At 43.7% G+C, this 19,712-nt stretch overlaps 4 protein-coding genes across 4 annotated transcripts; 1 reads left to right on the top strand and 3 right to left on the bottom strand.

Moving 5' to 3' along the window:
• Positions 1-812: 812 nt before the first annotated feature.
• Positions 813-2,233, top strand: DSM5745_04023 (stearoyl-CoA 9-desaturase sdeA; the record flags this gene model as incomplete). The annotated part of the gene is made up of 2 exons (XM_026746039.1): positions 813-1,050; positions 1,104-2,233. 2 exons carry the CDS (start codon positions 813-815, stop codon positions 2,231-2,233), a joined length of 1,368 nt encoding a protein of 455 aa, XP_026605035.1.
• A 1,021-nt stretch (positions 2,234-3,254) lies between these two features.
• On the bottom strand, positions 3,255-3,791 carry DSM5745_04022 (uncharacterized protein; the record flags this gene model as incomplete). The annotated part of the gene is made up of 1 exon (XM_026746038.1): positions 3,255-3,791. The coding sequence occupies one exon, from the start codon at positions 3,789-3,791 to the stop codon at positions 3,255-3,257; it is 537 nt and encodes a 178-aa protein (XP_026605034.1).
• A 2,033-nt stretch (positions 3,792-5,824) lies between these two features.
• On the bottom strand, positions 5,825-6,386 carry DSM5745_04021 (putative cytokinesis EF-hand protein Cdc4; the record flags this gene model as incomplete). Its single annotated transcript, XM_026746037.1, has 3 exons — positions 5,825-5,853; positions 5,906-5,998; positions 6,056-6,386. 3 exons carry the CDS (start codon positions 6,384-6,386, stop codon positions 5,825-5,827), a joined length of 453 nt encoding a protein of 150 aa, XP_026605033.1.
• An 854-nt stretch (positions 6,387-7,240) lies between these two features.
• On the bottom strand, positions 7,241-10,317 carry DSM5745_04020 (putative C2H2 finger domain protein; the record flags this gene model as incomplete). Its single annotated transcript, XM_026746036.1, has 2 exons — positions 7,241-10,038; positions 10,098-10,317. The coding sequence occupies 2 exons, from the start codon at positions 10,315-10,317 to the stop codon at positions 7,241-7,243; spliced, it is 3,018 nt and encodes a 1,005-aa protein (XP_026605032.1).
• Between the last annotated feature and the right edge of the window lie 9,395 nt (positions 10,318-19,712).

The following is a 19,712-nucleotide window of genomic DNA, read 5'->3' as shown; positions in this document are numbered from 1 at the left end:
TCCCCGCAAACAGGCGTTTCCATCAGTCATAGACTCATAGTACTCCGTAAAATGGGCAAACTGTGCCCACTTTAGCCTTACTTGAGTCGAGCAACATCTTGTGTTTGCCACAAAGCAGCGTGATTGTGCACACAGAAGGCTCTATCCGGGTCTAGAACAAGCTGCTGGCCATGACGGTTCGCTGATTGACCTGGAAGTTGCCTGGATGGGCTGGATAGTGTCATGACGATGTAATTGATGCTCCGAGTCTGGTTCCGAGGCATCCCGGTGCATAATTCTATGCGTGCGCATTAGTAATTATGCCCCTGTGCAGCGGAAGTGGCAGCCGCAGCCACAGCTCAGCCACAGCGGTGCCTGAGCCACTCTGTTGGGGACGGCCGGGACCTGCATTTGTCGCCTCGACCCAACAAAAAAGATACAGATTTTGCCTCCCAACAAGATGGAATTTCCAAGCCCGCCTATCAATTGGCTGCATCCGTCTTTCCCCGTCCCTATCATGGCTACCAGCAGTCCGTCTTTAGACTCTTTACCTCGGGATCTTATGATATCTCATGATTCTGCCTTCCAATAAGCCGTCTGGCCACTCGTCTTCCTAACTTTCCGGCCCTCGCTGAGTCGCCCGGCTTGCATCAGCAATCGCCGTTTGATCTGCTCCCCCAACATCCATTCCCACTTTGAGGCCCTCCCAGTAGTGGACCCCTGCGAAGTCGACCTCGCCCCCGCCGGCCGACTTTTTTCTTCTTGTTTAAAAGCTCGCCCTGCCTCGTCTCTCTTATCGAGCTCTCACGACACCCACACTCAGATCAGCCATCATGTCTGCACCAACGGCGGACGCCCGGACTCGCGCTCCGGAGGCCAAGAAGGTTCACATCGCCGACACTGCCATCAACCGCCAGAACTGGTACAAGCATGTCAACTGGCTGAACGTCTTCCTGATCATCGGTATTCCGGTGTATGGTTGCGTTCAGGCGTTATGGGTGCCACTACAGCTCAAGACTGCTATCTGGGCCGTTATCTACTATTTTTTCACCGGTCTCGGTATCACAGCAGGTGAGGCGAATTCGAAGCGCATCTGCCCAGCATCAGAAGCTAATCTCAAACAGGTTACCACCGTCTTTGGGCTCACTGCTCGTACTCCGCCACCCTCCCTCTGCGCATCTGGCTCGCTGCCGTCGGTGGTGGTGCCGTCGAAGGCTCTATCCGCTGGTGGGCTCGTGACCACCGTGCTCACCACCGCTACACCGATACTGAGAAGGACCCCTACTCCGTCCGCAAGGGTCTGCTCTATTCCCACCTTGGATGGATGGTGATGAAGCAGAACCCTAAGCGTATCGGCCGCACCGACATCTCCGACCTGAACGAGGACCCCGTCGTCGTATGGCAGCACCGTAACTACCTCAAGGTCGTCTTCACGATGGGTCTCGCTGTGCCTATGCTTGTTGCTGGTCTTGGCTGGGGTGACTGGATGGGCGGCTTCGTGTACGCCGGTATTCTCCGTATCTTTTTCGTCCAGCAAGCGACTTTCTGCGTCAACTCTCTTGCCCACTGGCTCGGTGATCAGCCCTTCGACGACCGCAACTCACCCCGTGACCACGTCATCACCGCCCTCGTCACCCTCGGTGAGGGATACCACAACTTCCACCACGAATTCCCCTCCGACTACCGGAACGCCATCGAATGGCACCAGTACGACCCTACCAAGTGGTCCATCTGGGCCTGGAAGCAGCTTGGTCTCGCCTACGACCTGAAGAAGTTCCGCGCCAACGAGATCGAGAAGGGCCGTGTCCAGCAGCTCCAGAAGAAGCTCGACCGCACTCGTGCGACCCTTGACTGGGGTACTCCTCTCGACCAGCTCCCCGTCATGGAGTGGGACGACTACGTCGAGCAGGCCAAGAACGGCCGTGGCCTCGTCGCTATCGCCGGAGTTATTCACGATGTCACCGACTTCATCAAGGACCACCCCGGTGGTAAGGCCATGATCAAGTCTGGTGTAGGCAAGGACGCCACCGCCATGTTCAACGGCGGTGTCTACTACCACTCCAACGCCGCCCACAACCTCCTCTCCACCATGCGTGTCGGTGTCATCCGCGGCGGCTGCGAAGTCGAGATCTGGAAGCGCGCTCAGAAGGAGAACGTCGAGTACGTGCGGGATGGCTCAGGCCAACGCGTCGTCCGTGCCGGCGAGCAGCCCACCAAGATCCCTGAGCCCATCCCCACTGCTGATGCGGCGTGATCGGTTCTCTCTATTTCATACATCGACATTTGTCCCTTTCCCTCGTTCAGGGTCTGACACTTAGCACACTGGCGTTTTTAATCGTTCCTTAAGAGTTTGGAGTTCGCGGAGTTTCTGGTCCATGTCTGGTGTAGTGTACCCATGTTAATCCGTCTACCTAAAAGCGAGACTTGAAATGAGATATGCCATGAACTTACACTTATTCTTCCTCATGTCGGTTTTAATTAGTAGTAGCTTAAAATCCATAGACAGCTTGAACCCTGGCCGTCGTCCATTTAACCTTTGAAACAGTGGGGGAGCTCTTGCTGACATGTGCCAGTGGCCCAGAGCAGGTGTAAGGGTCCCGAGGTTCAGGTATCTGCCAACAAAGACCAGAACTGCCAAGCCCAAGACCTGACCCTTGGCTGGGTTCAGGAATCAGGATGCACCTGGGTTTAGAGCTTCTTGGACCCTTTTATTACTATTTATCTAAGCCTTTATACGCATGTAAGCCCTCCAACCCAAGCAGGGATTGAGAATAAGAAAAGCTCCCTTAAGTAAGGGGAAAGCCCTTGATATCCCGAAGGGGTTCAAACTAGGGTCCCCCCTTTGCAATGGACAAGATACACCTAAATAAAGTGAAGGTCTTATTAGAGGTCTCGTCTTAAATAAACCTTATCAAGGTTTAAATTAAAATCTTAAACTTTCTAACCCTTGCCATAAGTTTCTCTGTTCCTCGTTCTGGACCTTGTTGGGAGCTGGAAAGGCACGCGATAAGCTGGAAAGGCACGCCTCAGAAATGACTTGACTATTCCTGACAGCAGCCATGTAGCACAATACTTATTTATAATGCTAGACCGCACACGTTCAATACTAGATGTTTATGACACCTGGAAGGTGTAAGTTCGTGAATCGATATTTACAAGATCTATAAGGCAATAAAATTCACATTGGGAGGGCACATCTAAGTTAGCATCTTCACGGCTGGAAGGTTCAAGACGCGGAAACTTTCTCTTCATCGGCGGGGGCAATAGGCTTAGGCTTAAGGCACATTAGGCAGACGCAGCTTGCGAATCTCGCACGTCCACATTGACCAGCGCATGTCCCGGGCGATAGTTAAGACTTTGGGTAATTCAATGAGACCATATTCGAGACAATCGAGCAGTACCGCGTGGCAGAGCACCCTGCTGCAGTCGGCCTGATACCTCGTGAAGATATGGTCATACTTCTTCAGGTCCTTTGTCTTGATTACCATGACCTGGTACTTTATGGTCTTGTGGTCACACCTGTAGTGATCAGGCGGGTGATAGTTTTCCACATGCACCCACTTTTCTCCTCCTTTTCCGTCACTGTGAATAACTGTGTAGTTCCACCGGCAGACCTTGCTCTTCGTGCCGTGCAGAATAGCCACGAACTCAGCTTCTGGGGTAGAAAGGCGCGGCCAGGGTCGGCCAATGTAGAATATGTAGTCTTCGGGCTCAGCTGGAGTAACCAATTCGCTCTCCGGGAGGGGATTGTTGCCGGCCTGGATAAGCCTGCGCTCGAACTCATACTTGGGCTTGGAAGCCTTTGACGACATCGCGGAAAGCAAGGTGGTACTAAGTTGAGTCAGGTTGATCAGAGTCGTGATTAGCTGTTTGGTGCGAGAATTGTGAGATCGGGAAAGAGAATGGGGCAGTGAGAAGTCCGAGGCCCTATTTATGATCGTCTTCCGAGTAGTTCCAGACAGTGACCATTGATAGCGCCGTGAGAGAGAGAAAGAGAGGCAAAAAGTCTTTGGCCCGGGCCGAGTTGTAAGTGCAGCTTGCAGTCCTTGTTACTTTGGAATAGACAAGATTCTTGAGGACAGCGAGCGGCCGAAAGCTCATCACACGAGCAATGCCAAAGAGAACTGGCAGAATGACTTTGTTCCGATACACATAATGAAGAGACCCAATCGTTCTGCCTTGCTACCCTCAGCTGCGCAAAGCCCCTGGAGATATTCAGGGTTGTTTGCACACGAAATGGAGCAGAACGGCAGACGGACTCGTCCTAGGCCAGGTTCAGAGCCACGTGGGGAGAGAGTCACTCGCTCACTGTTGCTTTGATGACCGGACAAGGGCGCCTAAACAATATCAAGAGCTCATGGAATGTATGACGCCAAAGAGAATATGATGGTTGGATTCCGAAGAGGTTTGAACTGTAGCCAGTGAGAGAAGGACCGAACAGATTAACTGGATGGCTGATGACACAGCACGCACAGACAACAGAATAGTCCTGACACGAGTGATAATCCTTGAAGCCAGAACCTTAAGCAAGGATGTTCTTGTGAAAGCAAGAGGCTGTTCTAGATGGGACACTCGACTGGTATGCTGCGATATCAGCGGGCAAGCTCATGCTGGGGTTGCATTGGCAGGTGTGAGCAGTGCAAAATTCGGTTGGCTTCCAAGGGGAATAAGCGCTCATACCCTACTCATATCTTCCCTCCAATGTCGACGGTCCGACCTTACTCTGGGAAAGAGCTCCCATTCATTGTTTTGACGGACGAAGACTAAAGGTAAGAGCACGTCGAAGTAGAAGGTACTCCGTAGCTTGGTGGGGACGAGAACCTTATCGATAAGCAAGCCTATCTTCCACCGATAAGATAAGAGCTCGTCAAGACTCAAGTGTCAACCGAAAACTCCAGCTCCAGCTCCAACTCCGCCAGCAACGCAACCCAAACAACCACTTCACAGCTCTACCTTTACCTTCAACTACCTAGCTCACCCCCACTCACCCCGGCGCTCAAATCTATCTCCGACTTCTCATACCCTATTCCCCCCAATCTGAAAGGGAACAAGACCAACGCCGTCCAATTCGACCAAGTCCAAGCCCATCTCCAACAATCACAATGTCAACACCCAACCCCTCAGACATTCCCTCCCCAGCAACCCTCCCAATAACGACGCACCACTGCCGCTTCTGCGCAACACTGCTAATCGCCACAACGCGCGAGATATCAACTCTCCCCACACGAGCCAAGAACGCCGCGGACGGCGCGCGGATCCTCCCATTGCGCTCTTACGAACTCCCATCCACATCTGAGGCTCCCGAGCACCAGGCGCAGACACACTACACAATCCTCCTCTCCACGAACAGCCGCGACCGCAAACCCACCATCATACGACGGAGCGACGGGTTCGAGAAGAGGTTCTTTCTACGGTGTGGGCGGTGCAGGATTCCGGTTGGCTATTTTCTAGACGAGGTGCATTTCCCCGTTTCCGGGGGGAAGGGGGCGGTGGCTGGATCTGGATCTGGATCTGGGTTGGGGGAAGATAATGCGGGGGTTGAGGGAGGGGAGGGGGGTGAAGATCGGGCTGTGTATTTGCTGCCTGGGGCGCTGATGGAGACGGCGACTATGAGTGATGACGAGAAGATGAAGGCTGTCGATCGGGAGTGGGGGCATTGGTTCAAATAAATGACTGCCTGCAGCTGAGAGGTCAAGTCATGTGTATTATATGCGGATTCAGTTGTATGTATTGATCAATGGCTAGGCTAAGCAGTCTGCGGATACATGGAGCGGTAATCGAATAGATTATGAAGGTAGTGTAACAGCATAAACAGAATCATGAGGACGTAAGGGTATCGTGTCATTTAGTTGGCCAGGATGGTGCGAACGAGATCTACACTCATTAGCACCCATGCATCCTCCAACAGAGACAGAGGCAAACATACCGGTATAGTTGATCTCCCCAGAGCTAGTATCAACCGCCTTAAGCAGCTCGTCAACCTCCTCATCGGTCATTTTCTCGCCGAGGTTCGTGAGGACTACACCAAACACAACACATTAGCATCGCGTCCGCCATCCCGCCTCAAAATACATACTATAACGCAACTGCCCGACCCCAATAACCCCCGTCATATCCTTATCAAACACCTGAAAGCCCCGACAGTACTCCTCGGGCTCGCCGGGCTCGCGGAAGCCACCAGGCCGGTTCAGCACCTTGAGGAAGGACTCGAAGTCGAAGTCGCCGCCGACGTTCTTCTCCAGGTCCGCGATCTCCGAGAGCGTGGGGTTCTGGCCGCAGGCGCGGAGCAGGTCGCCGAGAGACTCGAGGGCGACACGGCCGGTGCCGCGCTTGTCGAAGAGCGAGAAAGCCTCTTTGTAGTTTGTGGAGGCCTGGTCGTGGTGCAAGTCTGGTGAGCGGGTGGACATTTTGAACGCAGGGAGAGGAAATGGGTTGACGAAGGAAAGGAAAGGAGAGGAGAGGACAGATGGAATGTAGAGGAGTGAGAATAGATGCAGGGGTTGGACTGGATTAGATCGTGAGATGGTCTGGTCTGGTCTGGTCGGAACCGCCGATACGCCGACCACGGCTGAAGGTGAGGCTAAACCAGCTAGGCTATAGTAGGGACAACAACACGGGCGCCGAAACAGACGGGAAGGCGCAATCCAGGGCTGGGAAAGCCCGATGCTCTTGTAAATTGCAATTTGCAACAAGAGCACTTTGTGCTCACTAATGCAGGCAATGACAAGACCAGACCAGACCAGACCGTCCCTCGCTCCAGTTATGCAGGGGCAGACGAGGGGAATAATTCAGCAACCGGGGCGACATACCATGGTGATTATTTGGTGTGTTTCGGAGGGTTATGGAATGCGTTTGGTATGAGAACCCCGATTGTAGCTGGAATCGAAGCTCGGAGTAGAAAACAAACTGTCTGAGAGTCTGGGACCGGCGGTGGAATGCAGGAGGGGACAGTTTTGATGTTGGAGAGATTGGGGGGTCGGGCCAGGCTGGTTGTTGTGGTAACCACGGAGCTCCGCTTTGTTGGCCACGGCTTTCAGGCAGAGACCAAGTACAAAGCGAAGACTATACTCAAGAACTGAAGACGAATTTATGTAAATAGCGGGATATATACTTTAATCGTGGTCGTAGCACATGCAACACAGAAAAATAAACAATGATCCCGCCTATCCTCCGTACTCCGTTTCCATATCCATAACCAAGCCATGTACAAGTCCAGCACCCGCGGACTCAGGGTATCTAAAAACAACATCTAACTTTTAATTCATTGCGAGACGCCCCTCAGCTTGTCAATGCAACTGCCCAACAGGTTTGCAGCTTCAGCCAACAACTCCCATCGGGCGTTGGAAAATCCATCTCGCAGGATCATGAGCAGCCCGAGACACCGGTTGCGCCCTTTTATGATTTCAAGGTCGCTCGGCTCGCGACAGCCTCCCACCCGACGCAGAAATGACTGCATGTCTTGTCTCTGCTCTGCGACCGTCAAGAGCTGAGGAGCGCCTGTGATCGGCCCCTCCAACGCGTATCCGTAGCACCAGACGACCAGGGCAGCCACGTAAATTACCCATGGACGGTTGAGAAGGTAATCCTCGCGGCCACAATACAGCTCTCCCTCATCTTGTGTCCCATGCTGATCCAGAAGGCACTCGGCGAGGAACTTTAGTGCGTAAAAAGTAGCGTCGCGGGCGGATGCCTTGGTTGCCCAGCGTTCGACCATCTTCTCGCGGGCAGCATTGTAGTCACGCAGGGTGATGGCACGACCCATTAGCCGGCGAGCACCAGCAAAGATCTGGCAATCGACGACGTCCACGTGCGATGCCATGTGGGCTAACCCGTGCATTACATCGCGGGACTCAAAAACGTTGTCGTCATCCAGCGCGTACCGGCCGCGATACCCGTTGGAATATGAGGCCATGCCTGGCTGTAGCGCCTCGTCAAAGTCGCGCCGCCAGTTGTCAAACGCACGGAGCAGAGCAGACCTCCACTTGTCCCGGCCTCCTAGGGCATGTGCAACTCCGAGAGAGCTGACTTGCAGGTCACGTTGATTCATATGCCAGCCCACGCTGAGAAGGCCAGACATAAGAATGGTCCTCCCAAACGCATTTGTTCGCACCTTTTGTCCATTGAGTGTCCGCTTGAGCCCGTCAAGGAACATAACTGGCCTGACTCCGTTGGCCTGCAGACTTGCCTGCACCCGAGCCACTTCCGTTGCACTAGTAGCAGACCACAAGGCCTCGTCGCACGGCAGTGGCAGACGCAGCTCATGCGCGACCATCTTTGCAGAGTGTCCGAACATCGTGGCGTGGGTCGAGTCGAGGACAAAGGCTGCAAAGGCCACTCGCCGGGTAGCTTCGGTCTTGATCCAGTGTGTCCATGACTCATCAGCCGCAAAGTCCGGTGTCATTGTCGAGCCTGGAGTCGACCGGGCCTGCCGGTCATCTCTCAAACTAGCCGGGGAGTCAAACGAGTGGCGGCCGATCAGAGAGCTACCGCGCCGCATCAACGTCAAGGTTGTGTCATGGTGAATGTGCGCTCGCTCGTGGAGCGCACGGGTAGAGTACATCTTCTCATAAACTTCCAGGAGCAGCAGCGCCTGGAAGATCCACAGTTTTGCCGGTGGTCGAAAATCTCCTTCCATGAAAATCTCCCATCGCAGATGCCACATGATGAAGTCGGCTAGCTCTGACGCGGCCTCAGTGACCTCCTGCCCATGGATACTGTCCAGCGTTGCTGCGCCGATTGCAACGACGGCCAGCAATAGCAGGTTCGGTGCTTTATCAGCTACAAATGTCGGCCGGTGTAGAATCGGCAACTGGGCATGAAAGTGATACCAGTAAGACCCAATGTAGGTCTGCATTTTGGACAAGCTAAGAACGTGGCTGTCTTCGTCCATGTCACCATCCATTAGAGCATCTTTGCGCTTAGCGACTGCAGAGTATGCGGCCTCGTTAAAGCGGGTGGACATGAGATCAAGCAATTCCTGGCGCTTCTCCTCGGACATGATGGCCCGTGGCGAGCCAGGGTCGAGGATACTGGTCACACTCATCGGGTGGGCAGGGATGACGGTGTTGAGAAAGCTTCCGTACGCAGGATCACTCATCAGAAATTGGTTCTGCACCTGCGCGTCCATGAGTCCGGGTACCATACTCGTCGATGAAGCCATCGATGACCCAGGCGCCGGCTCGTTGAACAGCCACGCTGTGAAATCGTCGGCCATATGGAATGGTGATCGATTGCCCTCGCCACCGAAAACCGGATATACAGAAGAATTCATCCCATCGAATTGCATATCCCCTACTGTCATCCCTGACATCGAGTCAAGAGCAAGCCCGTTTGCTGGGTCGAGCGGGGCAGATGCTGACGAGGTTACCGGTGCCATGCTGATATCGGAGTATCCATCGACAGGAATGTGCAAGCCCGCTTGAGATGTATAGGCAGACGGGCTAACCAAGGACCCTCCAAAATCAGTCGGGACAGTGTAACCGGTCCCAAGGTCTTGTGGCCTACTGGATACGAGCGTAGACTCGTCCAAAAGGCCCGGGCGTGAAGGGCCCAGCTCAGTGGTGGGCGAGCCATTCGCAGCATGGCGGGCAGCGGTGAGACCGACGTGCAACGAACGCTGCAGTGGCGGGGAATTAAATGCATGAGACGTAGTAGGGGTGTTAGGTAAGTCGTGAGACTGAGGGAAGGAAGAGTCGGCTGGCTGGGTATGCTGTTGAGCAACGGGCTGGTAGTGGAACCGATTGAACCCGGCAGAAGCAGGAGAAGAGACAGGAACGCTCACTGCAGTAATGGGCTGATCTGGACCAGTAGAGCCTCGCTTCGAGTCCGGCGGCGAAAGAACAGGAGGAGCACTGTGAGGTATCTGTGGCGCGGTTTGGAGGTTCTGAGACTTTGCAATCCCGCCGGTGCTCGTAGAGGCGGCTTGCGCAAAGTGGTCACGTTTCTGCAGCTGCGAGCCCTGCGTGGTGTGACGTTCGCGATGACGAACGCAGAGGTCCTGTCGCACGAAGGAGCGATAGCACTCGGGGAAGTCGCACCGGTAGATTTGTTTGGGGGCGTCTAGGGCAGCCAAGGATCAGCATCCATGCTAGCGGTTTGGGAGAAAGGCATAGGCATACGGTTCAGTTGATGGCGGTACAGATGCTCTGCGCGCGAATAGCTTTTGCCGCACCCCTCGTATGAGCAGTCGTATTTACGGTCCACCTGGACCTTGCGGGTCCTCTTCCTCTTGCGCGGAGGGGCAGTGGCCTCATGGACGTCCGGGCTCTCGGATCCCACCTCTGTGTCTTGTCGTGCGCCCCGGTCCAGAGAAGCCATAGGCGTAACCGCAAAGGTCATTCTGAGCCAACTGATTGCCTCCGAAGGTTCTTATCTTTGTTTCTCTATGTTCTTCTATTGTTGCAGTACGTAGGAGGCTTAGCCGATACCCTTCAGACGACTTGCGGAGATTCGGCTCTTATCATGCACGATCATCGATTGGGAAGGAGGGTACTCGGACGGGGGGTATATGCGACAAAAGTAATCTGATGAGAGGAGCCATGAGCTCTAGAAACTCCGTGTGGTCGGTGGTCGGCGAAGCCCCGTGGGGGAAATGGGCGATCGGACTGTCGCGGTTAGGCGTTCGGCGATAGTGCGATAGGACAAAATCCCTAATGATCAAGATATGTCTATTGGAAGCTGCGACAGCAGGAATAAATTGAAGGAGGCTGGAGAATGAGGTCTGTGAGATGAGGGGAGGTCTCGTCCGGCGATGGTCCGATGTCTGGAACGACGAGGGGAAGGCGGCAGCTCAGCTGGACTGGCCTGGACTGGACCTGAACCTGAACCACGTTGACCCAGCAGAAGAGAGCCAAAGTCAAGCTCGAGCAGAAAACATCTCGGTGACGGCAAGGAATGAGGTATAAATATCTGGCAAGAGAAAAATTCAGCTGCAAGGCTGCAACAGCGAAGACGACTTGAGCAGTGGGGCCGGGCAACCAACAAGCTACTAAGGATGAGGCCTCCGAGGTCATGGTACTACAGCCTGCAACGATCTCTTTTTTATTCAGAATAAACTCCCAAAAGGGCAGGACTGGAAGGGGGGGGGGGGGAAATGCACTGCGAATTGCTGCCCAGAAAAGACTATCAATTCGCCAACGAAAGCACGAGGCGAGTAAGAAATCGCTCGTGCTAGCAAATCCGACCTCGTCGATTGGACTGCGATGCAACTAGAGCCCTGGCTAGAAGCAAGTCCCTGAGACTAGCAAGAACCCAAGAAGGAATTTCCGCTCGAGCGTCATTGTCAGAAGACCCAGCGACAAGATCCCTGCAAATACGAGGACATGCGAAGAATCATCATCTGCACTGCGGCAGCGGCGGTTAAGCTGGTCTACTCTAGGCTGAACTCAATCGAGCGATCAAGTCCTCCACCAAGCCGACCACACTGCGGAGACGATCTGCGGGACTGTCCGCTGGGCCGCTCAATCAAGGGTTCGCTTTAGCGAGGACGGCCTCAACACGGAAAGGCCTCTCTGAAGATGGAGTGCGAGCATACCCCGCCGTAGACAAGGTAGGACCAGGGTATTTTCGCATGCGTCGATCGACTCTCGAGTGTGCAGAATGCAGGCAGGCCTTGGTTGCACTAACCCTCGTGCTCAATATCCAGCTATCCGTGCAGGTTGGTATGGCTGCGAAGTCTCCCGATGATCGATCATGGACGGCATGGCCATGAGCTGATGTGGTTCCATTTACGTACATACCCTGTACGTGCGTACCTGGCAGCAATGTCCCACCGTCAACGGCAACCTAGAGGCCCTTGCATTTACCACTATTCCGGAGGAGGACTAGAATCTGAGGACCCGTGAATCAGATGATGAGAACTGCAGGTCCAGCTACTCGTCAAAATGCAAGTAAGTGTCAGACTGAGTTTCCTTTTGTCATAATTGGTGGAGATGCATGCTGAGAAAGACATGTATTTGCGGGAGCTTGCAAGATCTATGTAGTAACAGTGTCCCAGTTGGAGTTTCATCCTTGTTGGCAGGTTCAACTGTTCTGAGTGTATATTCAGAATCGAATCTCAAACAGCTTGCTTGCTTACGCCCGGGGATTGGCGCTCTCCGCTAGTTCCCCAGTTTTGCGACCCGACACCGCGGAGACAGATGCGCCATCGGCCCATCGCACCTGATAAGCAGGGATTTCTACCTGATGCAAATCTATGACTGATGAAACCGGGACCGAAACCGGCTCAGCCTCGAATACCTGCGGCGTACCATACTCCATAGGTAGTTCCTCGGAGAACATAACCCTCCGACCACTAGGGAGTAGGACTACTCTGTACAACCAAGTCCCAGAATCTCGGAATTGCAAGTTCTATTTTTCGGGATTGAGCTGAAGATCGTCAGTGTCACCAGATACCTCAAAATCAATCAAATCTCGAAAGCCGTGCCAAGCACATGCGATCGCCCTGGCCCGTCTCCAGCACGAACGAACCATGAACCCCTCGGCAAAAGATCGATGACTCCAGATGCGGAGTCCGCGGGTCAGTCCCCAGCTCGCAAACCCCCGTCATATCAGGAAATGACGGCTCAAGCCGATGCGACAACGTGCAGCCGGGGGTGGAACCAGGATACAGTCTTGCTCTAGCACCATGCAGCCTGCAGCGCCAACCTCGTGTATGGGGAAAAGAAAGCATGCTACCTCATTTCCGGTGTCGGGCGACGAACCCGCTACGAATCTATTAGTTAACAGGAACTACAGGAACTACACTGACTCGACCGAGACGGCAGAGAAGAGAAAAAAGCAATACCGCTGGCCCGCAGCCTATGAGATATTCCGTGCTGTAGGCGATCTGATCTAGATCTCCATCTGGCACTACTGTACACCGGGGATGCAGGATTACGTAGGTCTCAGCTAACAAAGGGTAAAGTTATTGTGACTGGGGTTATTAGTTGAGGTTTTGTTTTCTTGTACTCCATATACTCCGTACAATGGTGACTATTATTATGCCTCCCCGCTATAAACGCCCAAAAGTCGAGTTGCCCAGCTGCCCTATACCTGGACAAGAAAGATCGCCATCGGTCTAGAAATAGAATGAAATAACATATAAGCGAACCAGAAACAGATCACGAACTCAGGTTAGGCAGCTAAGCTAGCTTCAGCTCGAGCTCAGTCGCTGTGTGAGGCAGCTCGTATACTACGACGTTTTACATCCAATCAGCACCAATATATATATTCACCCGATGAGTCCAAGCCGGGCTTCCTGGCAACAAGAACGAAGTACATCTCCATGGACATGGACATGACCAGAAGGCAAGTAGTTCCCGCGGAATCTGTTCGGAGTGCGCATGCCATAATCAGAGTACCGAAAGCAGAAAACTCCTCTGTACTGTCCCGCCTCTCCATCCCTCGCCCTTCCACTCCTCCAAGAAGACGCCCAGAATGTTCCAAGGCACGTGGGCATATTCCTTCTGCAGGGCGTTGACATTAGGATACTTTCCTTTCACCGCTCGCCTCCTGCTATTTATGCCATCAAGTACCTAGTCTACCCAGGTGCCGAGAGGCAAAGTTTACCTACTCCGTAACCTTAAGAGCGAGGGGGTACCTACATTAGGGTTGTACAATTTACCGTAAAGAATAATTCCTTACCTAAAATTACTAATAAAGGTTTATTTATTACTAACAAAGTAATAAATCACGTGATATAAAAATAGGTTTAAACTAATTAATTAAAGTATAGCTTAATGCTTAGCTTTTTTACTAGCTAATTAATGTAAGACTGACAAGTCTCAAAGATTTTTACTAACAATAAAGATATTAACAAAGGAATCTAATTAATAAGAATGGAGTATTTTAAACCCCGCTGGATAATATTAAAAAAGTTACTTAAAGATTTTAATAAAGGCTAGCCTTAAGGCTATTTTTATAAACTTTTAAGTTATACTTAAGCTATTCCTAATTAAAAAGTAAATATAGGTTTAAATACTTTACACATGGGTTTTTACTTTAGCCTATATTTAGGGCCTACCCTAGCCTTGCCTAACTAGTAGCTAAAACCCTAAATACTAATAACCTAGTTAAGTTATATAGCCTAATATAATAATAAGGTATACCAAGCCTTGGTAGCCTAAGGCTAAAGCTTAGGCTACTTAAAGTACTAACTTTAAACTAATAATAAATTAGCTCTGGTAATATTAAATAAAAAAATATTAGCCTTAATAATTTTTTTTTTTTTTAATTAAAAGGTCGTCCGCGACCCGCTGCTAAATTAAAAAAAAATAATAATAAAATACTACTATTATTATTAATATTAATACTAAACACAGCTTTATTATTGCTATTTTTAACTTTATTAAAGTATTATTTAACGTATTAAATTTAGTATCTTATTCTTATTATTTATAATGCTTTAAATAAAATATAATATTTATTTATAACTAAAAGGGGAAAGGTAGCACTTTAATAATACCTAGTATAAAAGTATAAATTATAGCATAGTTTATAATTTTATAAACTTTTAAACTTATTAAACTTTTTACTAAATAAAAAGTTACCCTTTTTTTATTATAATTAAAAAAAAAGCCTTTTTAGGCGCTGCCCTAGCTTCCTAGTAAGTAAAAAAAAAGTGCCTAGTTATAACTATAGTAATTTAAAATACCCCTACCTCTGCCCCTTATACTCCTACTATGGTATAATTATAAAACCCCTTTAATATAATATTTTTGCTAACTTTAGAAGCCCTTGGTATTTTTAATCTTTTTTTTATATTAGTTCCCTATTAGTTTTAAAAATTTTAATTTTAATTAGTTTTTAGGTAGTAATAATAGCAATAAGTAATATAACTTATATTTAATAAGTATTTTTAAAATATATAGCAAGGTTATAGGTAATAATTTAATAAGTTTTTTTTACTTTAATAACTACTAACCAGTGGCGCTCCGCCGCCGCTTTATTAAATATATTAACTTTTAATTTATAGTAACTACCTTATTATTTAATTGCAGCCCCCGTGCCTTTTAGCTTGCCTTTTTTTACTTTACCTAGCGCTATACTAGCCTTTATTTTTATTAATACTTTTACTACGGGTTTTATGCTACCACTTTTTTAAGCTTTTTTTTTTTTAGCCTCCGGCCTTTTTTTTTTTATAAGTATTTTTTATTCTTAACTAGTTTACTAGTAAAATAGCTTTAATATAAATATTAGTTAATAAAAAATAGGTTTACTTACAGTGCGCGAAATATATTTAGGTATATAAAAATAATAGGTTAATTAGTAATTTTAACCACTATATTTACCTGGCTATTAGGTGTAACTACTTTTATTATATTTATATTAAGGGCACTTGCCTCCCCTTGCTATTTTATATAAAAAAAAATATTGCCTTTTTATAATATATAAATCCTATTAACTATAATAAATACCTTTATTACTAAAACGCGTTTACTTACTAGGTTAAACTAATAATAAAGGCCTATAAAAAAAAAATAAGCCCCAAGGTCCGCGTAATAAAAATTTTAGCTTTAGCTATTTAGAAGCTTGTTTAATCCTTCTAGCTTGCTATTAAATAGCCCCTGGCCTATTTTAATAATAGCTAGAATAATTACTAGTTTACTAATATTTTTTTTTTAAAGGACGGGCCTGTCACGCCTTTTTTTTTAAAAAATACTAAATATAAAAAAAAGGTATTTACAAAGGCCCCTGCTCCTGCCCTTAATACTAAATAATAGTTTTTTATTATAGCCTTGCCGCGTAGTTAGTTATTATTTTTTTTTTTTTTTAAAAAAATAAAAGATTTTTTTTTTTAATACTTTAACTTTAATATAAATATAGTTCTTTATTTTAAATTATAATTTAAAATAAGTTTTAATACCAAGCCAGTGGCGTTTTAGCTATAGTTTATTAAACCTTAAAACCCTATAAAAAAATAAAAAAGGTAACTACTTTATTTATAGCCTTAGATATAATTTTAAAACCTTATAAAATAAAAAATCTTGCACCCCTTTTTAAAGCTATAGGTAACTAGTAATAATTAAGTAGTAGTTTAATAATTTTTTAATAATACTAGCGGTTTATTAAACCTTAAAACCTAGTAAAAAAAAAAAATGTTTTTCTTAGTAAAATTATACTTTTTTTTTTAAACTAGTAGTAAACTAGTATTATTATAGCTAGTTTTTTATAATTTACTAGGGCTTTTTATATATGCTTAAAATTAAAAAGTGGTTTTTATAAGTTTTTATAGCTAGGCTAGCCCTTTTACTTAATAAAAAATTTATTATATTTATAAATTTATTATTCTCCAAGGATAGCCTTAACTTTTTATTTTTTTTTTTTATTAACTAACTTTATAATTAATAATTACTTTTTTTTTTTTTTAGGCTTATTTTGCTATATAAATAGCTTTAAAAAAGAAATATAAAATACTAAATAAATTTTTAATTAATTATATATACTAGTAAGCCAAAGCTAATACACCTACTTTTTAATAATAAATTTAATTTTAAAGGGTTTATTATACTTTAGATCAAGTTTTTTACTTAAATATATTAATTTAATATTTTTTAAAAATATTAAAATATTGTTTCTAACCTTAAATTTTGCTAAACAATATTTTTAATTATAGTAAAGCGCCTGCTTTTTTTACGCCTTATTTATATAATCCTGCAAGTTCTTGTAAAGCTATTTTAAATAATATAAGTATTTTTTAATAAAAAAATAAAATATTAATTTTCCTAGGTTTTTAAGCCTAAAAATTACTAGTTTTTATTCACGGCTTGCTATAAGCGGAGCGTAGCTAGTTAAGTTATTTTTTAAGTTATTATAGGTAAAGCATGCTAGTAGTAGGTATAACACCTAATTACTTTACTAGTAGTTATAATACACGCGTAAATATACCTTAAGTATTTAGTTCTAGTGCTTAATTTAACTATTTAATTAAAAATAGTACACTATACTAAGTTATTACTTAATATATAGTATTTAATAAAAAGCTATTTAATACTTTAAAGTAAAAAATAAATCTTAATTTATTATTATGCTTTAGGGCGACCCTGTATTATATATAATTTTTTTAATAAATAAATTAGCTAACTTTTTTGCAGTAATTTTATTAGTAATAAAAAGATATTTTACTTTTTTACTAAATTAATTTATAACCACTAAAATTGTGTTATAAACGCGCCCTTTATACTTTAATAAAGGTAGGTTAATAATAAAGTTTATAAAAATATCCCTTTACAGTGTATTTAGTATTAAAAAAAATATTAAATTTTCCCAAGGTAACTACCTTAGAACCTTAAACCTTTAGTATAAAAAATATTTTTTAATATACACACGTGTATTTTTATTAAGCTTTTTTTACTAAAACTTATGGGTAAGTAATTTAATAATTTTTTTATAGCTAAAGTAGCCCGCATAAGAATTATTATAATATTATTTTATAATCTTATGTTATAACACGGGCACGGGAGGTATATAAATAATACCTTTATAAAAAAAAAGTCCTTTTTTTTTATATTACTTAATAATAAAAAAGGCCTGCCCTAGATTAACAGGGATTATATTTTTAAGCTATTATTATAATTAGCTTATAAAAGCATTTTTTTATTAGGCTATAATTAGTTATTACCGGAGGGTATTTATAACTAGTTTAGTAGTTTTTTTTTATTTACTACTTTTATAATAAATATTTTAAGGCTTAAAAGTTTTAGGTACTTACAAGCTTAACCACGTGAAAAAATAGCTAGGTTTTTTAATATTATTTTAGTGGTGGTTTGTTAAAAAAATAAACTTAATTTTTTTTATAAAGTAAGAAGTATTTTAACTTAATACTTTTTATTTTTTATTATATAATTTAATTACCATAACAGCGTATTTACTAGATTATACTTGCCTAGTTTATACTTAATTTTAAAGTTATAAGCCGCGAGTAATTTTGCCTATTATACCTGCTTTTAATTTAAGACCTTTATTATAAAAAAATAATATAGGTTATTATAATTATATTACATATATATAAAATATAAAAAGCCCTTAAGGTAGTAATATTATTTTTTAAAGCACTTAATTACCGCAAGTAGTTTTTAATTATAAACCTTGTAATAAAGCTTTAATTTATATAATTAATAAAAATAAAAGGCCACGGGGTGCCACTAGTTTTATTTTTTTTTATTAAGTAACTTTTCTTGCTTTAGCTATATAATAATTCTAGTAATAGTAAACCTTAACATGTTAATAATAATAAGGATTTTTTTTTTAAGATTAAAGTACTGCAGTACTAGCAGCCTGGTAAAGTTTAACTTAATTTTTTTAAACATGTTTTTTATATTAGTAGGAAATAAAAAAGGCCTGCTTTTACATCCCTTTACTATTTTTATTAAAAGCTAGGTTATTAAACATGTTACTTTAGTATAACTAGGAATAAAATATTAGAAGTAATTTATAAAGCCTAAAAAAACCTATAACTTATAAAATAATATTAATTTTAGCTAATTAATAATAGTCCGGCTACGGTTTAAATTAATAAATATTTTTTTTTATTTAATAATAAAGCCTAAAAACTTTACCTTTTTTTTATAAAAACTATATTTTAATAATTTTGCATATAAATTATGCCTTTTTAATTAATTAAGAACTTTTTAAACATGATGCACATGTTTCTCTTTTATCTTTAAAAAAATAAGAATATTATTAAGGTAAATAATGCAAAACTTGTTAAGAATCCTGTTTATAATTATATTTATATAAAATTAAAACATAGCTAGCGTATTTATTAAGCCAAAGGGCATAATTATATATTTATAGTAATTATAATAGGTTTAGAATACTGTTTTTTACTTATCTCCCCTTTTAATTTATATTCTATAATACGCGTCACGCAGATCTAGCTTGGTAAAATATCTTATATTTACTAGTTAATTTATTAGCTTGTTAATACATGGTAATAAATAATAGTTCTTATTAATTATTATATTTAATCTATAATAGTTAACATAAAAATATAAAAATTTATTAAATTTTTAAATAAAAAGCACTAGCACTCTGGCGCTGCTTTAAAATAGCCTAATTTATTTTTTTTTAAGTATTTTATTAAAATACTTTTTTAATGTTTGTAACTTATACTAAAAAAAACTATAAATAAGGTTTTATAAAGGCTTCTTACCCTTTTTTAATAAAATTTTATGTTTTACTTTACTAGTTAAAAGTTAAGTAGCTTTTTATTTAAAAAAAACTTTACTTTAGTAAATATACTAGGGTGGCAGGACCACCTTTACTCCCTTTTTAATTTTTTTTAATTAATAAAGTATTATAAGTACTGGTTTCTTACGCATAATTTTTATAAATTTTTATAGTATTTTAATTTTAATAAAAGGTATATAGTTTTGCTAAGTTTATTTTATTATAATAAGGTAAAGGTCTGGATTTACTTTAACTATCCAGGGATGTTTTAGGACTGCTTAATAATCCTTATAAATAAGATTAATAATATAATATACTAAATTAAATATTTTTATAACTTTTTTTAAATTTTAAACCTAAGTATAAGCTTATAAATGCTTATAATAAAAAGTAAAGGTATTATTAGTGTACTAGACTGGCTATACCATGTGGTTAGTATTTATTTTAATACCTTGCTTTTATAAATATTAAATTAAAATAAAATTAGTATTAGCCTTAGTATTAAGTAATGCCTTAAATTATTAATTTACCCTATTTTTTTACATCCTAAGATCCGCAAGGATAGGAAAAGTAGTTTTTTTTTT

This window comes from Aspergillus mulundensis (genome assembly GCF_003369625.1).
Source record: "Aspergillus mulundensis strain DSM 5745 chromosome Unknown scaffold_3, whole genome shotgun sequence".
NCBI classification, from domain to species: domain Eukaryota; kingdom Fungi; phylum Ascomycota; class Eurotiomycetes; order Eurotiales; family Aspergillaceae; genus Aspergillus; species Aspergillus mulundensis.
The sequence above is the reverse complement of the archived record's forward strand: the minus strand, read 5'-3'. Positions and strand labels throughout refer to the sequence as shown.